This window comes from Nipponia nippon, unplaced genomic scaffold (assembly GCF_047370975.1).
Source record: "Nipponia nippon isolate SJK-2023a ecotype South Korea unplaced genomic scaffold, ASM4737097v1 scaffold_5, whole genome shotgun sequence".
NCBI classification, from domain to species: domain Eukaryota; kingdom Metazoa; phylum Chordata; class Aves; order Pelecaniformes; family Threskiornithidae; genus Nipponia; species Nipponia nippon.
The window spans coordinates 15,744,519-15,765,396 of record NW_028262369.1 but is presented as its reverse complement, the minus strand read 5'-3'; the positions used below and the strand labels follow the sequence as shown (position 1 = coordinate 15,765,396).

The following is a 20,878-nucleotide window of genomic DNA, read 5'->3' as shown; positions in this document are numbered from 1 at the left end:
AGACAGAGCTTCATATGCTTTTCCAGAGTCAATAAGTATCTTTTATTTGCAGTTTATGGTGGGATGGAAGAAATATGCCTTTGGCCTGAAATGTCCCAGGCAGCTTGGGCATAGAGAGGCAGCCATCCCTGCGGGGTGTGCTGCCACGTGGGGCTGTCCTGTGTGCCCCCAGCTAAGGCGGCTGCCCAGCCCGTGGCAGACCTACTCCGTCGGCTCCAGGATCTCTATGTTATCCAGCTCCTCCTGGAGATCGTCAATGTACTGAACGATCTCTTTGACACGATCTCGGTTTCTGTCGAACTCGTTTTGGAAAGCCTGAACAGATTGAAACCAAGCAGTGAATCCGCAGGCTCGTCAGGGTCCCTTGCTGTAGCACTGAGGGCTCCAGCAAAGGTTAGGGAGCATCTTTCCTAGCAGTGTCCCCACCGCTTGGCCCAGACCTGTCTGTGCCCCATCCCCCTGAGCACAAGGGTCTCTTACCTTCTCTGTCACAGAGACCTGCCAGCGGTAGGTGTTGCTGAGGATGTCGCTCTCTCGCTTATCAATCTTCAGCAGGCGGATGCGATGGGACGCGTTGGCTGCGTTGACAATGGTGTTTTTGTCCACAAGAAGCTAGGAGGTAACGTGACCGGATGAGAGGAGGGGGGCGGGCGCGCAGCGAAAGCAGCGGAGCTCAGAACTAGCGGCACAGTAACTGCAGTGCTCAGGAGAAGATCAGCCCTCTGACTGACAAAGCCCTAGTCATCAGGATGAATCCAGTGCTTTACCCTTCGCGAGGATGTGTCCGCCCCTCGGTACGGTGTAATGGAGTTTTATCCCTAGTATGGGTGGGGAAACTGAGGCAGCACCCTCAGCCTCACCTGCCGGAGCGGAGAGCACATGCCTGCTGCTGAGCGCTCTGCTGCAGGCAGGGCTGCCTTGCGGCACATGGCAGGCCCCCGCGGGCAGCTGGTGTTGAAGCAAGGCTGCATATGCTCCAGCACGCCTGGCCCAGCAGGTGCGGGAAGTGGAAAATCGCGCTTGGAAGGGTCTCTTGCACTAGTGGCACTGGCTGTAAATCTTCATTTTTGGAGAGTCCCAGCTTCTAATCGAAGCAGTGACTTCCCCTGTGGCTCTAAATAGAGGGTGGCTTTGCTAAACCATAATGACTCTCCTCCTGCAGCCAAGTGCAGCTGTTGAACAAATGAAGATTGCTTCTCCATGGAAATGGATGGCAGCGAGGCAAAATGGGTGCACAGCAACGGTGCGTAACTGCAGCCATCTGCACAGGCCATAAAGCAGGGAGCTCCCCCGGCGGGGCTGAGGGGTCTGTTTTGTGTCTGTCAGCTCTTGATTACCTGGAGTAATGGGGGGGCTGGGATAATCTGGACAGAGCAAAACCATAGCAAATGCAAAACTCGAGTCATTTAGCCACTAAATGAAGGAATAACGGAGGCAAAAAGGTCAGCGGTGTTGCTGACAAGCACTGCAACGATCTTTGTGCTTTCTGAAAGGCTCCTGGGATCTTTGGTATCACAGCAAGACTGAGGGCACCGTGGAAGGCTCCGTTTGAAATGTCATGTCCTGCCTCCAGATCAGCTCATGGGCTGGGGAGCTCTAGGGAGGGCTTTTGAAATCACTGAGGCAAACAGAGCCCCGGTGCAAGGAAGTCAGAGCGGTGTTCGGATTCTCCTGGGGGAGCAGGGAGAATCTGAACAAAACCAGCTGCGAGTGCCTAAGCGCCTGCTGGGTTGGGGCTGTCTGGAAATCAGCCAGAGAAGTGAGTTGTGCTGGAGGCAGGAGAGAGATTTCCTCAGGACCTCTCCTGGGCCGCTGCCACCAGCTCTGGCAGCGCCCAGGGAAACCTGCAGTGCAGCTATCCTCTGTCCTGGTCAGCAGAGATGTCCAGCCAAGCGGCTGGGGCCTCTTAGGAGGAGGTTATGCTCTGGTTTAGCCATGGCTTCAGCTGTATCGAGCCTCCTGGAAACCCTGTCCCTTCTGAGAAAAGGCTGTGTCCTCTTCGTGCCAACTCCCTAGCAGAGATGAATTTTTTTGGTGCCCTCACCATTCGAACATCAGCTGGCAAATCCTCGTCAAGCTCATTCTTGACTGATTTCTCCAGTGTGGTGATGCAGATCTCTAGCAGCTTTTCATGGTAATGGTTTTCCAGATCCCGGCACTGGGTCATCGTACAGAAGATGGTTAAGGAAAAAGCTGACCACACGACTCACCTGTAGAGATTAAATGACCTCCTGTAACTAGAAACTGAGCATCCGCACAGTGGGCCTCTGCAGGAAAGAGCCTGGCTGCTGCCAGAAGCTGCTGTGATGTCAGGATATACACTTTCTGCTCTTAATCACACATTGGGTCTCATCCTCGCTGCCATATATTACGCAGAGCTGAGAGTGGGCCTAGGTTTGCAAAGGAAATTGAGGGAGGCCTCTAAATACGGTGCAATTATTTGCACCAGGCCAACAGCTTTATATAAAGTAGTGTAACCTGTCACTGAAGCACTTCAGTATTCTCATCTCACTTTGTTCCAGAAGACATCAACAACACAAAAATGAAGGCCATTTAAAGAATTGTCGGTATTTCATTGGCTGCTATGGCAAGAATGTACATAGAAAACAGTCTAACCAGCTCTTCCCAGGGTTTTGCCATGGCTGTGTGGAGAAGAAAGGAAGATTCCCAACAGGAGAAAGCTGCATAGATCCTGTAGACCTTCAGCACAGGAGAACCTTTTATGCTGTCCAGAGTCTCCACAGAAAGAAGCTGGGCACCTTAAATGACCATTCCTGCAATGCTGGGAAAAGACCTTTTCTGTTGCTTTAAAAAAAAAATCAAATTCTATACTGATGGCTCATTTCTGGATTTAGAAGTGAGATATACGTACGTCACTGGGAGGTCCAGGCCAACGCACTGTCAAAAGGATATATCCCTTTAACATTTTCAATGAATGTTGATGCTATGACAGCAATATTTTCTTTAAAATCCTTTATTGGATCCTTAACAGAGGGAGAAAGAGGAAATATTACAGCGAAAACTTGCATAAACATGAAAGGGAGTCAGGGAGCCTAGAAAGAATCTACAACTGATTACAATTTGGACTCACTGCTGTTATTAGCACAGTCAGAAACTGCACTGCCTCAAGCATTTAAAGTGTTTTGAAAGTGCTGCAAGATCTTTTTTCCTAATTCAGGGACAGAAAATCAGAATCAGTTTATTGGAGGGAAGCTGACCGAATGATACCTTTACCCGGTGTCTGGAGCAAGCCAGCTGGTCCTTTTTCACCCTCACCTAAGTAATGCACGGAGAGTGCTGTATTCCTGTATACTGCCATGCTGCAGTCTCCTTGTATGTATGAAGAGGCTCTTGTCGGAAGCATAACCAATGCCTGGGCTTACTGCAGCTTTTGTTTTAGTCCCCAGAAACTGAAATTGCTGCTGCCTGTTACCTCTCTCAAAAACAGCTGATGGGGAAGCTGTGAAGCGTTGCACTTAATGTCTTGATACAACAGTTCAAATACAGCCACCCGAATCCTACAGATCCAGAAGGGCATGCAGGGAGGAATGTTTCTGCTCATTCCATCAGTGACTGCAGATACATGAGGACCAATTCAGAAAACACTAAAAGGCACAATCCTGATGCAGTGAGGAATCCATTTTGAGCTGCTGTTTTCTGTCATGCACATTCACAAAAGTAAACTGCTGCATCTGCTTGCACACAGGCCATAGCTCCTTCCTCCTGATTTTTAAACAGATTACTTTTTTTTTTTTTAAATGAAGATGCACATTAGTGGCCCTGCCCTAGTTTTTGAGGAAAAGTCTGGGGAGAAAAAAGGCAGCTATTACGCAAGCAAACGCAGTAAGCTGAGCAGGAATGTGTGTAATCTTATTCATAGCAAAGATCAGCTTCAAAGAATTACACCTCTAGAATCCCAAATGCACACCCCATGCTATGCAGCAACTTCTGTACGCAGACCTATAAAATGACTGAATGACCTCAAGTCCCTTTCTCTAAAGTCTAGGAAACCAGCTTGGATAGATGTGAAGGACATACTGTGCTCTGCTCTGAGAAACAGTAATCTGTTGCAATGGATCAATGTCCAGGGCCTGATCTCACACAGATCAACTCTGAGCAGAGAAAGAATAAGATGGAGACAAAACATTAGCCTGACTGGAAGACCTATGCCCCGCTCTTTGTGCAATGGGCTACTAAACAGAGGGGTGCAGCAACAGAAAAATGACCCCCCCCACATTCTGGATGTGAAGTCTCACAAGTATGTGCTTGACCCTTACCTCCAGCTGGTCAGCTATCAGCATTTCCAAGGTCATGAGCGCTTCTGAGAGCTGAAGTATGTCCTCCTTGTACTCTGCTCGTTTAGATTCAGCAATATCATAACTACTGGCATTATGAATCTCATCCAGCCTCTAAACAGAGATACATAAATTACTTATAGTTTGTGTTCAGCACTCCATTGCAATTTAATTAACTTGTTACATATGTGAGAAAAGTTCCTGCTGCTGATTAGCTGAAATGAAATGTGATGATTCAGGAAGCCTCCAGATTTACATACTGGGTAGTCAACAGTGCTGAGGTATGCTACTGCGCTAACGATCCAGGGGCAATGCAGTGAAATCGGTGAAAACGCTTCCTCATCCTCCAGTCAGCAGAAGACTTTGCCCCTTCTACGCTTCTAACTTTGGTTCCCCTTCTGACACATTTCCAGTAAAAAAAATAAAGTTAGATTCTTGACATTGCTGGCCATGAAGAAGAGATTAACAATTACTTCATAGAAAGAAATGCAGGTCTAAATCCTGATCCCCTTCATGTCAAGGAGAATCTTGATTGACTTCCGTAGGGTCAGGATTTAGTATTCTGAATATGGAATACCTATCATTGCCTGCCTTCCTCTTACAACAAGGATTTATTGCCTTTCAGAATTAAATATTGACGTCAGTTTTGTATCAGACAAGATTTATGATTTCTTGGATCAAAAAAAATCCTCTTGTGCTGAGCAATGTATTATTTTCAAGCCTGTTCAAAATAAGTTAACAATCAAATGTTAATAGGAGGAAAAAGAAATACCTGTTTTAAGATGTCTAATCCACTCCTCTGGAGAGGGAATGGAACAGGCTACAATAGAGAATTCTGACAAAAATCATTGCCAAGGCTTGTGTCTGAAAATGGACTAGATGATTACCCAAACTTTGCAGTGTTAAAAGGGGGGAAGGGGAGAGCAAGGTATCTTCTTTTCTAATGTAAACAAGTTAGGAGACTCAAAAAGCTCCCCAGCCATTCAAGCCGCACCTCTGGGAGCAATAACTTCAAAGTTCAAGGCCTTTAATGCTTCTTCGCTCCTTAACCAACTTGAGAGAGCAGAGTTATTTTACAGGTTACCCAAGCTTACATGAAAGGATTACAGCGAGACAAACAGCCCCTAAGAATGGCTTAGAGATTTCGGTCTGCTGGGACCTCTGCACCTTTTGAACTCCTCTGGCAATTTTAAATGGGGAAATGCTGTTAAAATACAGTGTTCGGTTTTGACACCAACTCCTCCAGTATTTATATGAAAACTGTCACACTGGCTGTAGTGTCCTGTTCTTGCAGCTCAATCAATAGCTGAGTCTGCAGGTCATCAGACAAAGACGAAGGGCCAAAATCTGGTCTCACCCATGTTTCTTTGGGTTTGATTTTGGTTTTTTTTTTGTTGTTTGTTTTGTTTGTTTGTTTGTTTGTTTTTGTGGGGGTTTGTGGTTTTTTTTTAAATGGAAGATATATTGGGAATTCAATGCAAGTTAACTGAATCCGAATCTCAGTCTTTATATGTTGCCTTCTGATAAGGCCGCAAACTCGTGTCCCGACTAGAGCTGACGGAGTCCGTTTGCCAGCATGAGTCAGCAAGGTTCAAGGACCTGGGCGCAGCGTGACTCAGCAGGCTGCCAGCGGGTGACAAGGCACCTAAATAAAAGTGACCTGGTTTTCAAAGGGAGCCAGCGCTCGTGACTCTGCCTGGTGTCAGTTGTCCCGGCCTTGCTCTGCTCAGCTGACAGTGTTACCAGGCTTTAGCCCCCCCCCTATTTTTTCTGTGGAAACAAAATAATGATCCATCTATTATACATGGTTAGAAAGGGATCCAGCTAGAAGCTATGCCCTTAGCAGCTACAATGGGTGGCTGTAGTCGAGCAGAATGAAAAAAAGAGTTTCTACTTTAGAAAGACTAGAAAGACATTACAATAACTTTATCTAATTTTTTGTTAAAGTTCTTTGAGCTGTTGTTGACAAAATGAACTGAAGTAGAAAATTACTTGAAAACAAGCTGAATACCCTGCAATCTCCTTCCTTTTCTTCCCCCTTTTCCAATGAAGGAAGAGCTGTTGGAGGCCTTGAAGAGAAGGGGAATGGCATTAAATCTGATAAATCTCTCTATATTTTTTAAAGCAACTTCATAAAAAATATTTAAACTAAAAGAAAGGTTAAGCATTTCCATTTTCTTAAAAACCGGTGACTTTTCTGGATGGCAAAAAAAAAAAGTGAAAAAACCCCACCGTGTTTAGCCACTTTTTTTCAGTAAAGCCTTGAAGGACCTTTACCTTTGTGGACAATAAGATAAAACTATGACATGTTAAATTTGTCCTGTGCTGAATTTCCAGTACAGATAAAGGCTGTCAGTGTTAGCTGACACTAACTTGTCAGTTGTGGTTTGCCCAAAGGGTTGAAACTTCAATCCCCAAATTCTTTTCCTACATAAAGTACTAAAAAACTTTTAACATTATGTTAGTTAATGACATTATATTAGCTAACACAACAGTTTTTCTTGGTATAGATTGATACTGTAAGAAACATGGAAAGAAAGACCAGTGACTGAGCACTGGAAAGGGTTGCCCAGAGAGGCTGTGGAGTCTCCATCTTGGAGATGGAGATGGCTGTCTGGACATGGTCCCGGGCAGCCTGCTGTAGGCGGACCTGCTTGAGCAGAGAGGTTGGACTAGATGCCCTCCAGAGGTCCCTGCCAACCTCAACCACTCTGTGATTCTGCCATTAGGGATCAAGTACCGATTCCTATTACAGCAGTGTAAATCCAGCATAATTTTCCTAATTTTAATGGAGTTACCCTTGTTCTCAGTGAAATTAAAAGCTGGCATATGATGTAGAGAAATCATGTATCAAACAAACAAAAGTATAACAACATTACCCTTTTGTTCCGATTTTCAAAGTCTAGGATTATTTTCCTGCCTTCTTGCTGGTTGGCTGTTAATGCTTCATGAAGGCTTTCGTAGAAATCAGAGACTTCAGCTTCTCGTTTTTCATACTCTTTCAGACCATAGTTAAATAGGTTCTCACAAACTGAGACAAACTCCTTCCTGTACGTGACACCAGAGTCAAGGCATTTCGCTTGTTCAGTGGAGCAACATGCTATGTTCCTTCTATCTCTGCAAATTTGAGCGGCAAGAGTTACAAGCTACTGTGATGTAAACTCTGTGGTTCTTGCTGGGAGCAGGCTGCCAAGTATTCTGTCTGTGGCAGGACTGGGTCACCCATTCACATTTTATGCATAGAATTTTGCTACCTTAAGGGTATGGAGAAAGCTGTGGCAACTTGAGGGGAAAAAGGCCTTGAGGAAAAAAAAAAGGAAATACATATACTTCTCTGACTCTTTTCTGACACAGCAGCGGAATGAAGCATACATCCCTATCTGTCTTCACAAGTGTGAATACAGTGCCCGCGTAGTTAATAAATACAGCTCTGGAGCCTACAGCCAGAGCACAGAATAAACTACTGACTTGGTAGCATCACAAAAATAACGTCAATTTTTCTTCTGTTATTATCTTGGCAATGGAATTGTTTCTAGAGTCTATTGTAGTTAAGCCGTGATGCATTTTTCCCCAACAGTGTAATGCAATTTTAAGGAAGGTCAAGTTACTGGCCTTGACAATGCTCTATTAATCTGAATGAGAAAAGAAAAAAGAAAAAGAAGCGTCTGCTTTCTGATCCCCCGTGTAGGAGCAATGAGCAGAAAAAAGTGCTGGCCTGAAAACTTCATGTTGCCAGCTCTGGCAGGTTGTGAGATATGCGACTCATATCATTCTGATTAGTCTGTTCCTATCTCCTACCACTTCAATTTCAACATGATTTTAGCGACTGCGCTCTTACAATCTGACTGACAGAGATTTATCTTATAGCTCATTTTAAACTTTAAGTGGATTCCAGCCTTAAAGAAAGTACAAAGCCTTGATTCTTGAAGGGTCAGAAAAGAAGGCTACCAAAATTGTGTTTGATTCAAGTGAAGGAAAAGGAATATGGTAATTACAACGGTGAGAATTTAAAAGGCTGGAACCTCATGACCTGTTGATGATAGAAGCGAATGGTTTTACAAATGGGATGTTTCAAGCTGGGTTGGCCAGCTTGCCAGTAACATAAACCATTTGTTTGTAGCCCTCATATTTCAGGGGATATCAAGCCTTAAAGCTGTCAGTGGTCTCATGGTCTTGCAGTGGGTTTTTTTTGGTACCATTCCAAAACTGAACACAGACTGTCTCAGATCTTAGATCAATGTAGCTTTCAGCCCTGGACAAAAGCAACGGATGAAGAGTCCCTGTGGATGCACCCCCTTCTTAACTCAAGGCATTACGTTTTAGCTGTAGGTATTCTAAACCCAGGAAGGATATGCCTGCAGCAGGTCCCCCACTCCAGGGAGGTAAGCCAGTTTGGCAGCTTCTGTATCCTCTGCATACATACTGTCAAACAGGAATGATCCATTCAGGTACTCAACAAAGGCTGTCTTTGAAGAGAATCAGAGCAATGTAAGTAAAATAAAGAGTGCCAACCTGCTGCCAGTCCTGAAGATGTGTCTCTCCTGTAAGCACTTTACCAGCAGAGGAACCCTGGTGCAGATACAGTGATACCAACACAATAGATATACCAACCAAGGCATGAAATCACCCTGCAACTGGAGTGAAAACCATCCTGGTTCACGTGTGGCTTTGCTGCTAGAGCTCTCTAGCCCAAGGATAGAAAACACTGTTTAATCTTATATAAGACATCATCACATATAACCACATATTGCAAGGGTATTAAGCCTTTCAGATAAGGAGTCAGTGGACTTTGGGGAGGGATGGAGGGAAGAGCTGCAGGTGCCCCCCCCGCCACTTAACCACCTCCTGCTCTTCAGCTGGTCTGATCTTCTAAGGGACTGGAACACAGAGGCAGACCATACTGAAAGCACCATTCTGCCTGGTCTTGTTTTCAGTCTGTTCACAGGACTACAGTGATCTCTGAAAGCCCTGAAGAGTTTAACCATAAAACTAATGAAAAGCATTAACTTAGTGTGAAGGAGAAAAAAAAGTCACTGCACCATGAAAATGCTAACAGTTCCTTCAGACCTGTAATTTTCTTAATCTCATGTCAGGCTGATAAGATCCTCGGGTATGATTTACTATTTAGCTTCGCAGGGTCTGTATCTGTAGTTTCATTGTTCAGCCAAATGAATTATGCTCCCCCACGTCATGTGTATTCCACGGCAGTTCCTGTTTTCATTCAAAAGATGAGATTCAGAGATCAGAGAGATTAATCCTAGCCTTAGTTTCAGCACAGTCGATGTTAACCTCTCATTAAATCTTCAAGCAGGTAAAAGAGAAGTCAACGTGTTGTGCTTCTTTCTCCTGAGACAATATACAACCAGCCAAAGAAAACATACCTTGTGGTACTCCAGCTCTTTCTGCTTTGCCTGGTTTTCTTCCAGCTGAGCCAGGGCCTCAGCCTCCTCACGTTCCAATGGCTCAGTAAGATCTTCATACTTGAAAACTGCAACTTCTCGCTGAGAAATGCAAACAAAGAAAATATTTTTATTAGATTATCCAGCATTGCTGAACAAATCTGGGCAGAAGCATTTGATCTTTCTAGAACACGCACCCGAGTGACATCTGCATCTCCATTTCTTCGTGGGCTTTTCATTAAACTACTTATGAAGTTTCTAATCCATTCCTCATCCCATTTTTTGTTGGCACATTACTCTAACTCTGCATTCAATGCATCTGAGCTGATTCAGTCCCAGGAAGCTTTTCGCTCCCCATTTCCTTATCTTTAGAGTTGTTTTTTCTTTTTTAGCAGGAGGCCCTGTTTTGACTTCTAGAATTTGAGATCTGATTTGATCAGCTGGCAAGTTTAATACATTTATGAGGGAGGAGAAGGCTCTTTGGAGGAGTGGATGGCAAGGTAGTAGCAGGGGCAAGAACCTAATTAGCTGGAAGCTGAAGCTTGACAAATTTAAGTATGCAATTCTATGACGTACTGTCTGCATGAGCAGGGACTGGACTCGATGGCCTGGAAAGCCCTTCCAGTCCTATGGTAAGAGTATGTTCCAAGTACAGCTCCTGCTCTGTGCCAAGCAAATTTACAATTAATCATGTCCTTCAGTTACTAAAAAAAACCCAAACAAAAAAACCCTCCCTTGTTCCTCTGAGCCCTGGGATCAAAAAGCAGTCCCGTGGGTTACCAGTGCGGATGCACTGTCCTGTTCTCAGAAATCAAGAGCGGGAAGTGCATTCAGTGGCATCTGCTTGCCTGGATAGTCCCTCAGTCTGCTACTGAAACAAATTGCTCAGTGAGCAGCAGGCCCACCAAGCCTCCTTTCCCCTGGATCCATGTCTCAAGACTGATCTGCTCCGAGATTCTCTGATCTCTAAGAAGGCTTGCACTCACACTGCAGCTTCTCTGTGGCAATATTAACCAGGCCCCTCTCCCACACACAGCTGCTGATTTTCACAAGATCTGTGAAGACATCATGCCTCTGACACCTCTACCTCTCTGTCAGATTTGACAGAATTTGGCCTACAGGTTCACAGCTGTTAGGTGAAGGCAGAATAAACACTGCGTGTTTCTGTAAGCCTAATTTCTGCAGGAAACTAGCCCCAAATGCTAGAATATTGCTGGCATACCAACAAAGCAAATGATCTGTAAGATGCTGGTGCCCAATTTCACAAGCGGGGAATGCAGAAATGCTTACCGTGGTGTCACTCACGAGCTTGAAGTCCAAGTATACCAGGTGTGGAAGATGAGCAACAACAAAGAGTGTATACTGCTCATCGTTGCAGAGAGGGTTCCCTGTGAGATTCAGTGTGCGTAACTTTTTAAACCTCCTGAGATAGATCACCTATGCCGAGGGGAAAGAGATGCTGTACTTCACAGTGCTGGGGAAACATACAACCTTGAAATTCATTGCTTTTATTACAATTATGTTGCAATACGTATCCTGCTCTGCTGCCAAACACAGGCGACACTGATCTGAGGACATGGTTTAGTGGTGGACTTGGCAGTGATATGTTAACAGTTGGACTCGATGATCTTAAGGGTCTTTTCCAACCTTAACGATTCTATGATTCTATGATTCTGTGATTCTAAATTATTTCTAATGCTTTCAGGAAAGGAAATACTTAACTTCACATCATGAATATATAAACAATGGGTGTAGAGAGAAGGTGAATGGGGGGAACAAATCACGGGTCTTAAATCAGTAAGCTGCTCTCAGAAGAACCCCAGATAAATCCTAGTCTCCGCTCCCTCCTTTTCTCATATGTAGCTACTTATTCCTTTTCTAGCTTTCACGGGAACCAATAGGAATTTTGCCACCGCTGATAGCAGGAACAGAACTGGGTCCCCATGAGTCAATAATCTAAAAGAGAAATAGCCGTAGTCAGCACTTAACACCAGGACAGCTTACCAAAACCATAACTTAGTCTACAGAGGCAGTGAAATCCTAAGGATAATTTTCTCCTCTAAGGAGGGGCTCGGACACAGTGGCAAATGTCAGTTTTAGAATATCTGGTCCTTTGATAGGGAACATTTGCAAAGACAGGGAGCACTCACGTCTTCCAGAGTGGTCAGGTTATTCTTTCCAATGGAGAAAATCTGCAGCTCTTGCAATGTGTCCATGTGCTCAATTTTAGATATTCTGTTATTGTAGAGACTGAGGTCCTGCAGTTTGACAAGGGTATCCAGGCCCTCAATTACTTCAATATTGTTGAAGGACAAGTCTGAGGAAGAGTTCAGAAATCAAAAGTTTTACAAGCAAAAGTTAAATTATTTCTAGCAGAATGCCCTGATTCAGACCTTGCATTTAGCCTGGTTCTTGATTTAGGAGTTTATGTACAGTATTTTCCTTGGGGGCGTTCAGTGTCCCACAGGAAAGGCTCGGCATTAAATCGTCATTCATTCAGATCTCCTTGCAACTCTCCATGCAACTCTTAAATGAGAGGAACAGTTGACAGTATTCCATGCAGAGTCCACACACACAACCTGAAAGTGATTTCTACCTTATGGGGAAACCCAAAATATAAGAAAAGAGGTGGGAAAATGCCCTAAAAGGGGGATATTTCTGTGACAAATTTGACACTCCCTGCCTTGTTTCTTGCAGACTCTGGCCTGCCACACCAATGCCCACTGTCCTGGTCATTCCCATAGGACCATCATATGCCAGTCCCACACTCACAACCGCCCTGTTGTCAGTGGAGGTGTGCAAAGGCATATACTCACTTTAGCTATTTCACTCATTGAAATTTCCTCTTATCCTCCCAGAACATCTATCCTAACACCTACATTCGTCATGATTAAGGGCAGTATTTGCCCTCAGGCCAGTACCGAGCAATTCAGGAGTCCAAAGATGGTTGATGAGGTTACCAGCTGTCTGCATCACCCCAGCCCCTGGACGGCTAAGACACTTACGCAGCAGCTGCTGAACCACTGCGGCCTTTGGGCAAATGAAACCCATGAGTGTGCTTCAAAACACTCTGCTTACATTGTAGTGATCAGCTGTTGATTCACAAGTGCATTAGTCATCTGTGCAGCAGAACAGTGCAGACAACTGGGCGGAAGAACCCATTAGACATTTCAAGATGTGCTTATGAACCAAAGCCCTGCATGCTATTTTCAGAGACGGCTGAGGATATATTTACATTGCCAACCAGCAATGTAGCTGCAGTTCCCAGAGAATGCTCTAAGCTATGAATCTGTAGCAGCAAGCTCACCAATCTGACCAGCATCAAAACCTGCACCATTGTGTGATGCTGTTATCAGCATCCTGAGTATTTAGTTTTAAGTAGTCACATAAGACTGCAAGATGGGCACTTCTTGGGACAACAATGACGACAAGCCCTTAAGCATATAGGGGTAAAGATAGTGGGTTCTAGTCTGCAAAATGCCTGCATTAGCTTGGGAAACAGAATACAGGCTTCTAAATCACAGAGGTGTTTCCATAAATATTTCTGAAAGTCACCTCCAAATATGAGTACAAACCCTGCAAACAACCTTGAAATCTCAGCTTCCTGTTCCTGACACACCAAATGTATTAAAACCAGTTTTAAAACACTTGAAGGATTGCTTTGCAGCTCTGATATTCAGGCATTTTGACATTTGACAGTCAAATGAGGAAACACACAGACAGGTGACAGCCTTCCTTGGGAGACCTCCTATCAGTTGTGTTCGAGAAGGAATGTGACATCCTGGCTTTATCGCAGATCACTTTGCACCTGTGAAGGCATCCAACCTCGTATGCCTGTATCTTACCCAGCCATACAAGGTGAACCAGACTGTCCAGAGCTTCTATCTTCTCAATGATGTTGTTGTCCAGCTGCAGTTTAGTCAGATTCTCAAACTGCCACAGATTATCAATCTGCAGGATATCTAAAGCCACAGGAAAAAAAACCAAAAAAACCAAACAACCAAAATTGCTTTTCTTGTGAGACAGCTTTTAGTTTAGCGGACACGCTAACCTGCACAAGGAAAACATGTCCAGTCTTACCTCCAAAATGATTTTCAGCAGATTATGACAGCGTGTGATGACTGCCCTAGAGAGCTGAGAGGTCCACTGGCTGGACGAGATTTCAATGAAACAGCCCAGTTAACCTCAGTGTCCTGCACCAGCGCACACTGCTCATCAGCGATGCCAACGAGTCGCTGAGGGGATGCTGACTATAGCCCTGCAGTCAGGAGTGGCTTTGTGAATCCACTACTAGGAGGCCTTGACCTTCATTTTCCTTTCCAGCTCCATGAGGGAGGTTTGGGATGAGACTCTGCTTTTCTCCGCATTTGCAGGCTAGCGGTGGCCAGCTACTGCTTTGGTAAATTACTCTCCTGCTCCTGGGATTCTCATCACAGGAGAGCAAGTTGGGGTGTCTACTCTTTGTGTGAAGGCTGCAGTTTAGAACTAATCAATATCCCTGCATTTAGCTTCCTCCAAAAACAGAATCACAAGGGCAGGTCGTTAGGCACTACAACAAAACATTAGGACCAAGGTGACAGAAAATACAGAACATTCTCACTCCCAATTCTCTTTTCCTCCGCAATGGCCTCCCAGAGGATTTCGTTAGCTGCTCTGCTGCTATCATTGTTTAGTGAGTGCAGAGTAAAGCAAGGAATTGCATGCATAAAATATTCACACAGTTCTGTATTTTGTATTTGCAAATAAATACATGCAGGATCAGGTAAAAGGGAGTCTGTTCTAAGGAACTCAACTAATACATGCATTATTTTACTGGAGCACACAATGAATAATCAAAAGCAGATTTTTGCCCATGAAATTACATACCCCCAAAATACTCAAATATTGAGCCAAATGTTCTTCCTTTTCATTTTTTTGAATGCAAGTTTATGACTGGTTTGACAGTAAGAGGCAAGCTGCGATAATGCTATGGATGACTGGAGGAAGCCACCGAATTGGACTGTAATCACTGTAATCTACCAAAGAGCTCTCACATAATTGCCAGCAATAGCGGAGCCTGCCCAGGGTTTGATTTGTCCATGTACAGAAGGGCCCAATAGGCCTGTGGCCTGTAGGTGTCACCACAATATAAATGTTAAATAAGAATAGCAGTGACAATAATAGCGTAAAGTTAAGCAGCTTTAAAGTCACCCATCAGCAAAAGCACCCAGCTATCTCTAATGAAACTACTTAATACAGGTAAGTCCAGATGTTATTTTTCACATAACAAACTCAAGCTAATCATGATTGTTTAACTGCCAGTTAGCTACTTCATGCTTAATTCTATTACCCTCTAACAAAAGAAGAAGAAAAAAAAGTGTATATTCTGATACTCACTTCTAAAACTAAGCTGTAGCTCTGTCACATCCTTAAAGTTAATACCTTCCATTTTGGCAAGCTTTCCTATGTCCTCTGGACACTGCTCTTCAATGGCTTTCTGAACCATTTCATCATCAATAACATTTGGCTCAATGCTATTGTATAACTGACTCATTTTTAGACGGCAACAGCCTTAAAGGACAGAAAAGAAAAATAAATTAAATCACTGCCTGGCCACTATTTCCAACATTCATTAAACAGGCATGACAAGTCCAAGGAATTAAGAGCATGGCTGAGCATTAAGAAGATCTAAAACCTCACAGCTGATATCAAATAAAGACTTGACTTTTATCGCAAAGTCACTGACGCAACTGTAAGCACAGCCCTACAGCCAAAGCACTGTAAAACAGCTGGGTATGATCACATGCAAACTTCACACCACGTTTGAGAGTTCTGCATGAAGAATGCCAGAATTTGGCAGAATTTGGCCAGATAAATAGACCAGGAAAGGAGGCCCTGTGCAGCACCTGTGAACAGCAATGGCCCGTCGCATGACAGTCACCTGTTGCTGAAATCCATCTTCATGAAAAGGGCATATTCAAGGCTCTGTGTGCCATTTATTCTAGTTTTAAAAGGTAAATTTTCCATTATGGGCAGGTTGGATTTATAGAGTAAGAGACAGTGTATTTATAGCATAGGAAAATTAACAATAACAGTTCAATAAATTTTAAACACCAACATCATAATAAAAATGAAAACAAATTTGAGGAAGGAGGAAAATTTATGAAAAATAACAGTGATATTCTGAAGAAGGCATTTAATGCAGATCCATAGTAAAGGCTGTCCAGTTCAGTCAACATATAGTGCTGCACACAAAGACCTTTGCTTTGGGAAACAGACAATTCTGTCAGTTAAAACCTTCTGTCCTGGCTTTGTCATTTAAATATCCCTAATGTTGCCTGGGAGGCAATGAGACTACTTATCTTTCTAGAACTGTGCACAGTTAATGAATCAGTATAAAGGACTTGAATCTTCAAACTTTTATTTGCGTAAGATGTTTATAATTATGGAAGAAGTTCTGCTGATTTTTTGCATAGGAGGACAGGAACGATAAATGTCAGGGTTTAGAGATTTCTCTCCTCATTGTGGCTTTTAATTAACAAACCAAACCTCTCTATGGCTGTGCTCAGTACAGACCCAGGCTCTGGGTTTATTCATCCTTGACCTGCCAGACTTTCCACTCTCCTTGTATTCGTCCATCGTCTCTTTAGTCCATGGTGGTTCCACAGAGCTAATCGTGCTGCAAGGTCAGCACCTTGCTGCATCCCGTGGGAACAACGTGGGTGTCAGTGCGAGCAGTGGGTTGGCCACCCAGACAAGAAGCTGCTGCTCACAGCCAGCCGGAGCCCCGGCCTGGGAAGCAGCACCAAGTCCCTGACACCCCCTGGCCCTGCAGGCCCCGGGACAGGGACCCTGACTCTGCCTGTCAGGCTGGCTCTGACCCAGGTGGGCTGCTGCCTCTCCCCCGAGACCCCTCCAGGCCCAGATCCCGGCCCCCCAGGCCTCTCACCCCGCAGGTCCCCACGGCCCCAGGCCCGCTCCGCGCCCCCGGTACCCGGCCCAGCCCGGCCCGGCCCCCACCTGCGCCTCGGCGGCCGTACCCGGCCCGGCTGCTAAGGAAGCCCAGGCGCGTTGCTAAGGGCGGCCACGTGACAGGCTCAGCCGCCAATGGTCAGGGAGTGGGTGGGAAGGCTGGCTGCTAATCAGAGCGCGAGAAATCCGTGTCAGCCAATCAGCGCTGGCACCGTGCCCTCGGGGCGGGAGGAGGCTTGTGTGATTGACGTTTCTCTTGCCCAATAGCATTGGAGAATTGTTTGGCTGTTGCCCAATGGAGAGTGCCAATAGCCGTGTCCCTGCTGTCCATCAACCGGAGGGCGTGGGAAGGGCCAGGACTACCGCGGGGGCGGGCCCCTCACTTGACAGTGATAGGCACGCTCCTTAACCTATGACTCCACGGGGTATCCAGCCACTACCCAATTGGATGCAAGGAGGCGGGCCACGCTTGGCAGAGCAAGCTGCGGTTGGTGTCCGCGGATGTCAGTCAGGGCGGGGTGGGGGAGGGGGGGTCGCCGGGCTGCTGTTTGTTGTCATCCCAAGATGGAGTTTCTGCTGGGGAACCCGTTCAGCACCCCGGTGGGGCAGAGCCTCGGTAAGGCGGCCCGGGGGGTGCAGAGGGCTCCGGGGGGACCCGGAGAGCCAGCGGGGCCTCTGGAGAGGGTGGGGGGCTCCAGGTAGCGGGGAGCTCCGGAGGCAGCGGGGGGCTCTGGGGGTCGGTGAGGTGCTGTGGAGGGGGTGGGGGGTTTGTGACGGCCCGCGGGCCGCTCTGGAGCCGGTGGGGGGGGGCTATGGGGCTTAGTGGAGGTCTTGGGGTTGTGGGGGGCTCTGGAGGTATGGGAGGGCCTCTGGGGCTAGCGGGGGCTCTAGAGGTGGTGGGTGGCTTTTGGGGTTGGTGGGTGCTGTAGGCCTTATTGGGGTTTCTGGGGGTTAGTGTGGGTCGTGGAGGACTCTGTGGGCAGCAGAGGGCCGTGGGTGTAGCGGTAGCCTCGGGCAGACTGTTTGCCACGAGGAAGGAGCGACTCCACTTCAAGATGGTTGATGGATGAAGGAAAGTTGTTGCATCCCCCAGCTCCTTCTCCTGCATGTGAGCACCTTGTTATGGAGAAGCCCTGCCGTTCAGCCACATTTTTCCCAAAATGTTGAAACCTCCCTGGACCTGTGGATATGCAGGGAGGGTGACGTGGTTTAGAGATACAAGCATGTGCTCTGTTTTCAGCCCAGAGCTTGAATTGTGGTTTAGCTAATGCTTTGGTGACATTAGGCAGGTTATTTTGAGTATGCTTTCACTGTGTGGCTAGCCAAGTCCTTCCTGGGTTGCTGTGTCTACTCCCTCCCTCCCACAGATGTGTTCACTCTCAGCTGTGGCATATGTGGTTTTGGTCTGCGTTGCCAGGGCCACAGGAGAAAGCCTGCGGGCCACTTCTACAGAGTTTTATAACTTGCCTACGGCTGGGTGGGCTGTCATTGCCTCCCATTTTCTTCTCTTAGGCCTTGAAGAAATACCAGACGTCTCACATTGTGGTGGGAAAGAACAACAGACTGGCTCAGGTTCCTGCAGTGCGGGGACCGTGGCATACGGTCCCAGAGGCCAAGGCAATGTTCAGTTGAATGCACTTGCACTAGCATCCCTCTCCAGTAAAGCCGTGCTCATAGTTTCCTTGATTTATTTCATAAGCAACAGTAATTCTAATGCCTTATTTAGGGCTTATATATAGTATAATGTATAGCTATGTATAGTCTAGTCTGTAGCTATTCTACATTAATTTATGGAATGATGGAAGACTTGTGAAATTAATGTGGAAAAATTTTGCAGAGTACATTGTCGTGGCCTCAAAATCCAGAAGTTCTTTTATAGTAGTTGCCTCACCCACATGTGCAGAGACACCCCCTTGTAGAGCTAAAAGGCCCTTAAACGGGTAAGTCTCGCACTGTACTTTGAAGATGGCTGGACTCTTGCTTTGTCAGACTATATGGAGCATATGTATAGCTTGCTGTTTTTCTTTAGCCATCTGGGGTGTTTATTTCTTCTGCTTAGGGAGAGAAGTGCAGAGAGTTGGAGGATAATAATGAGAACAGTGAACATTAAACATGATTTTAAAGTGAATTTGCTTTGTTGTGTTTGGCCATCTGACCACATCTGCCAGGACAGCTGGCTGCTTTGCTGCTTGGACAAGCCTTCTACAATGAGCGTTGTTAAGGGAAGGCAATAATTTCTCGTCTGTTTGTTACCAGTTTCTTTTAGCATCAGTAAGTGGTTTAAAGGGGCTTCCCTTAAGACTTAAGAATTGTTGGGGGTGTTAGCAGTAAAATTTGCTTTTCTAGCCTTCTGCCTTTCTAACTCTGGAGTGCAAAGATTTTCATAGCTCTTGCATCCCCTTGCTCTCTTTGAATGAGCAGTCGCTGCCAACTTAGAGGCTTTGAACACAAAGCTCTGAAGGAGCTGCTTTCATCAGATAAGGTTAGGTGTGTGTGAGGGGTTTATAATGCAACTTCCCTTAATGCAAAATTCAGCTGCACTTAAAGAATGTTTTTTCATCCCCGGGGGGAAGAGATAGCTGCAGATTTTATTTTGGAATAAAAATTTTTCTGCTTCTCATATCACTGCCAGTAATCCTAGTAAAACAAAAGCATGCCTTGTTCTCAGACAGTGCTATTTATTTGCCCAGTTTTTCCACAGTTTTTTTTTCAATGAGCTTGTGGAATATGATTTTCACTTATGTTTCTCTTCATTCTTTAAACGAAACTGAATAATTTTGTATTTCTGTTTAAACATATTGTGTTGAACACAGTTGTGATGTTTTCAAGTAAGGCCTAACACTCACCATAAGGGAGAAGTGCAGAAAATTATGTAGGTCCATCAGCACACCAAGAATGCATGTTCTCTGCCAGGAAGTAGCAGTGGTTCACGTGAAGATTTAATTAGGGCTAGACAATGTCTTCAGATAAATGCCAGGTCTGAAAGAACAAAGATGTCAGAAAAGGTTTGGGGAGAGCTGAGAGAGGTAATACAAGTGATTTTCTCTTTTCTCCTTCTCTTTATCTGGATAATGTCTGAAGCTAGACAGGCTTTTTATGTTAACTCTTTTGCTTAATGTGGGAAAGTAATGCTAGGATGAGCTCAGAGGATTTGTAATGGAGATGGATAGAGTCTCCTGCATCTAAAGTGCCAGTTTCAATGGCAGCCAGGTTCCTCATCGCTGAAAGCTACCTGATTTTTGGCAATGGGCTTATATGGCAGCCTCCTTTTGGTTCCCAGCGGTCAAACAACAGAAACTGTATAAAAGACCACCATGGCTACTAATTACAAACCTGACTTAATTTTTCTTTAGTACTTCGGTTGACCCGTGGACACTGAACTGTCCTTATGTCTCTAGCAAGGTCCCCTCCCGAGCAGAGGCGGTGGTTTTTTGACAGGGCTGTTTTGCAGAAGGCAGTCAGCTGCTGCGGCGTGCCTAGGAGATTCCTGAAATTAAGGCCCATTTTGCCCAATCCATATTGCTTTTCACCTGGAGGTTGCAGTGAAGGTAAGTAGGGAATAGTACCATTTTCCATATAAGCTAAAAATCTCATGCAGGATTATGTGGCAGAATCCATTACTTCTCAAAGGCTCTGTGAGGAAACAGTGCTTTTCAGCATCCCGCAGGACTTACAAGAAGTCTTCATGGTCCCTTCACCCCTTCACAATGTCGGTTTTGTTGGTGGCCAGGGCTTCCTAGCAGGCCTCCTCAAGAAGATCCCTGGACGGGGGTTGTGTGTGGAGGCTGATGTGCTGCTGGTACTTTTAACCGGTGCTGCGTGCTCGGTGCCCGGTGAATCCAGCAGCCGTCAGCAGTGCTGGATGTGGAGCCTGGGGAGGCACTGGAGCTTTCACTGACAGCTTGTGCTGCGTGGCTCTGGCCAGCTGAGGGGTGGTCATGCCACCAGCCCTGGAGAAGGTCTTTGTGGAAGCTGGCAAGAGGCTAGAGGGTGGAATTGGGTGCCACGGGTTTCGCAGGCTGCTGAGTATGTCCGGGCTGACAAGATCCTTTGTGGCATTTGAGTGTTGGCACAGTCCGTACGACTGAACTGTTTATTTTTTCCAGCTAATGCTGTAAATGCTATAGACTAGATCCTTAGAGGAGGACTATTTTGAAGAATACTCCTGACCAGTGAGGAGGAGAAGTACAGGAAGATGTGTAGTAAAATGGCAAAGACAGACTGCTTGCTATC

At 45.6% G+C, this 20,878-nt stretch overlaps 2 protein-coding genes across 4 annotated transcripts in view; one reads left to right on the top strand and one right to left on the bottom strand.

The window, feature by feature from the left end:
• Positions 1 to 75: 75 nt before the first annotated feature.
• On the bottom strand, positions 76 to 16,717 carry DRC3 (dynein regulatory complex subunit 3). The gene is made up of 13 exons (XM_009467822.2): positions 16,694 to 16,717; positions 15,071 to 15,244; positions 13,540 to 13,656; positions 11,845 to 12,011; positions 10,985 to 11,131; positions 9,677 to 9,796; positions 8,649 to 8,761; positions 7,175 to 7,349; positions 4,278 to 4,409; positions 2,914 to 2,984; positions 2,045 to 2,168; positions 481 to 612; positions 76 to 315 (listed from the first exon to the last, which is right to left on the bottom strand). Exons 2-13 carry the CDS (start codon positions 15,225 to 15,227, stop codon positions 202 to 204), a joined length of 1,569 nt encoding a protein of 522 aa, XP_009466097.2. The 5' UTR covers positions 15,228 to 15,244; positions 16,694 to 16,717; the 3' UTR covers positions 76 to 201.
• A 468-nt stretch (positions 16,718 to 17,185) lies between these two features.
• The window catches only part of TOM1L2 (target of myb1 like 2 membrane trafficking protein), a 61,581-nt gene continuing 57,888 nt past the window's right edge, over positions 17,186 to 20,878 (top strand). For all 3 annotated transcript variants that reach the window (XM_087732522.1, XM_009467821.2, XM_087732520.1), the window contains exon 1: positions 17,186 to 17,261. In XM_087732522.1, coding sequence (XP_087588648.1) covers positions 17,210 to 17,261 — 52 coding nt within the window. In that variant the 5' untranslated portion in view covers positions 17,186 to 17,209. The remainder of the gene's footprint in view (positions 17,262 to 20,878) is intronic.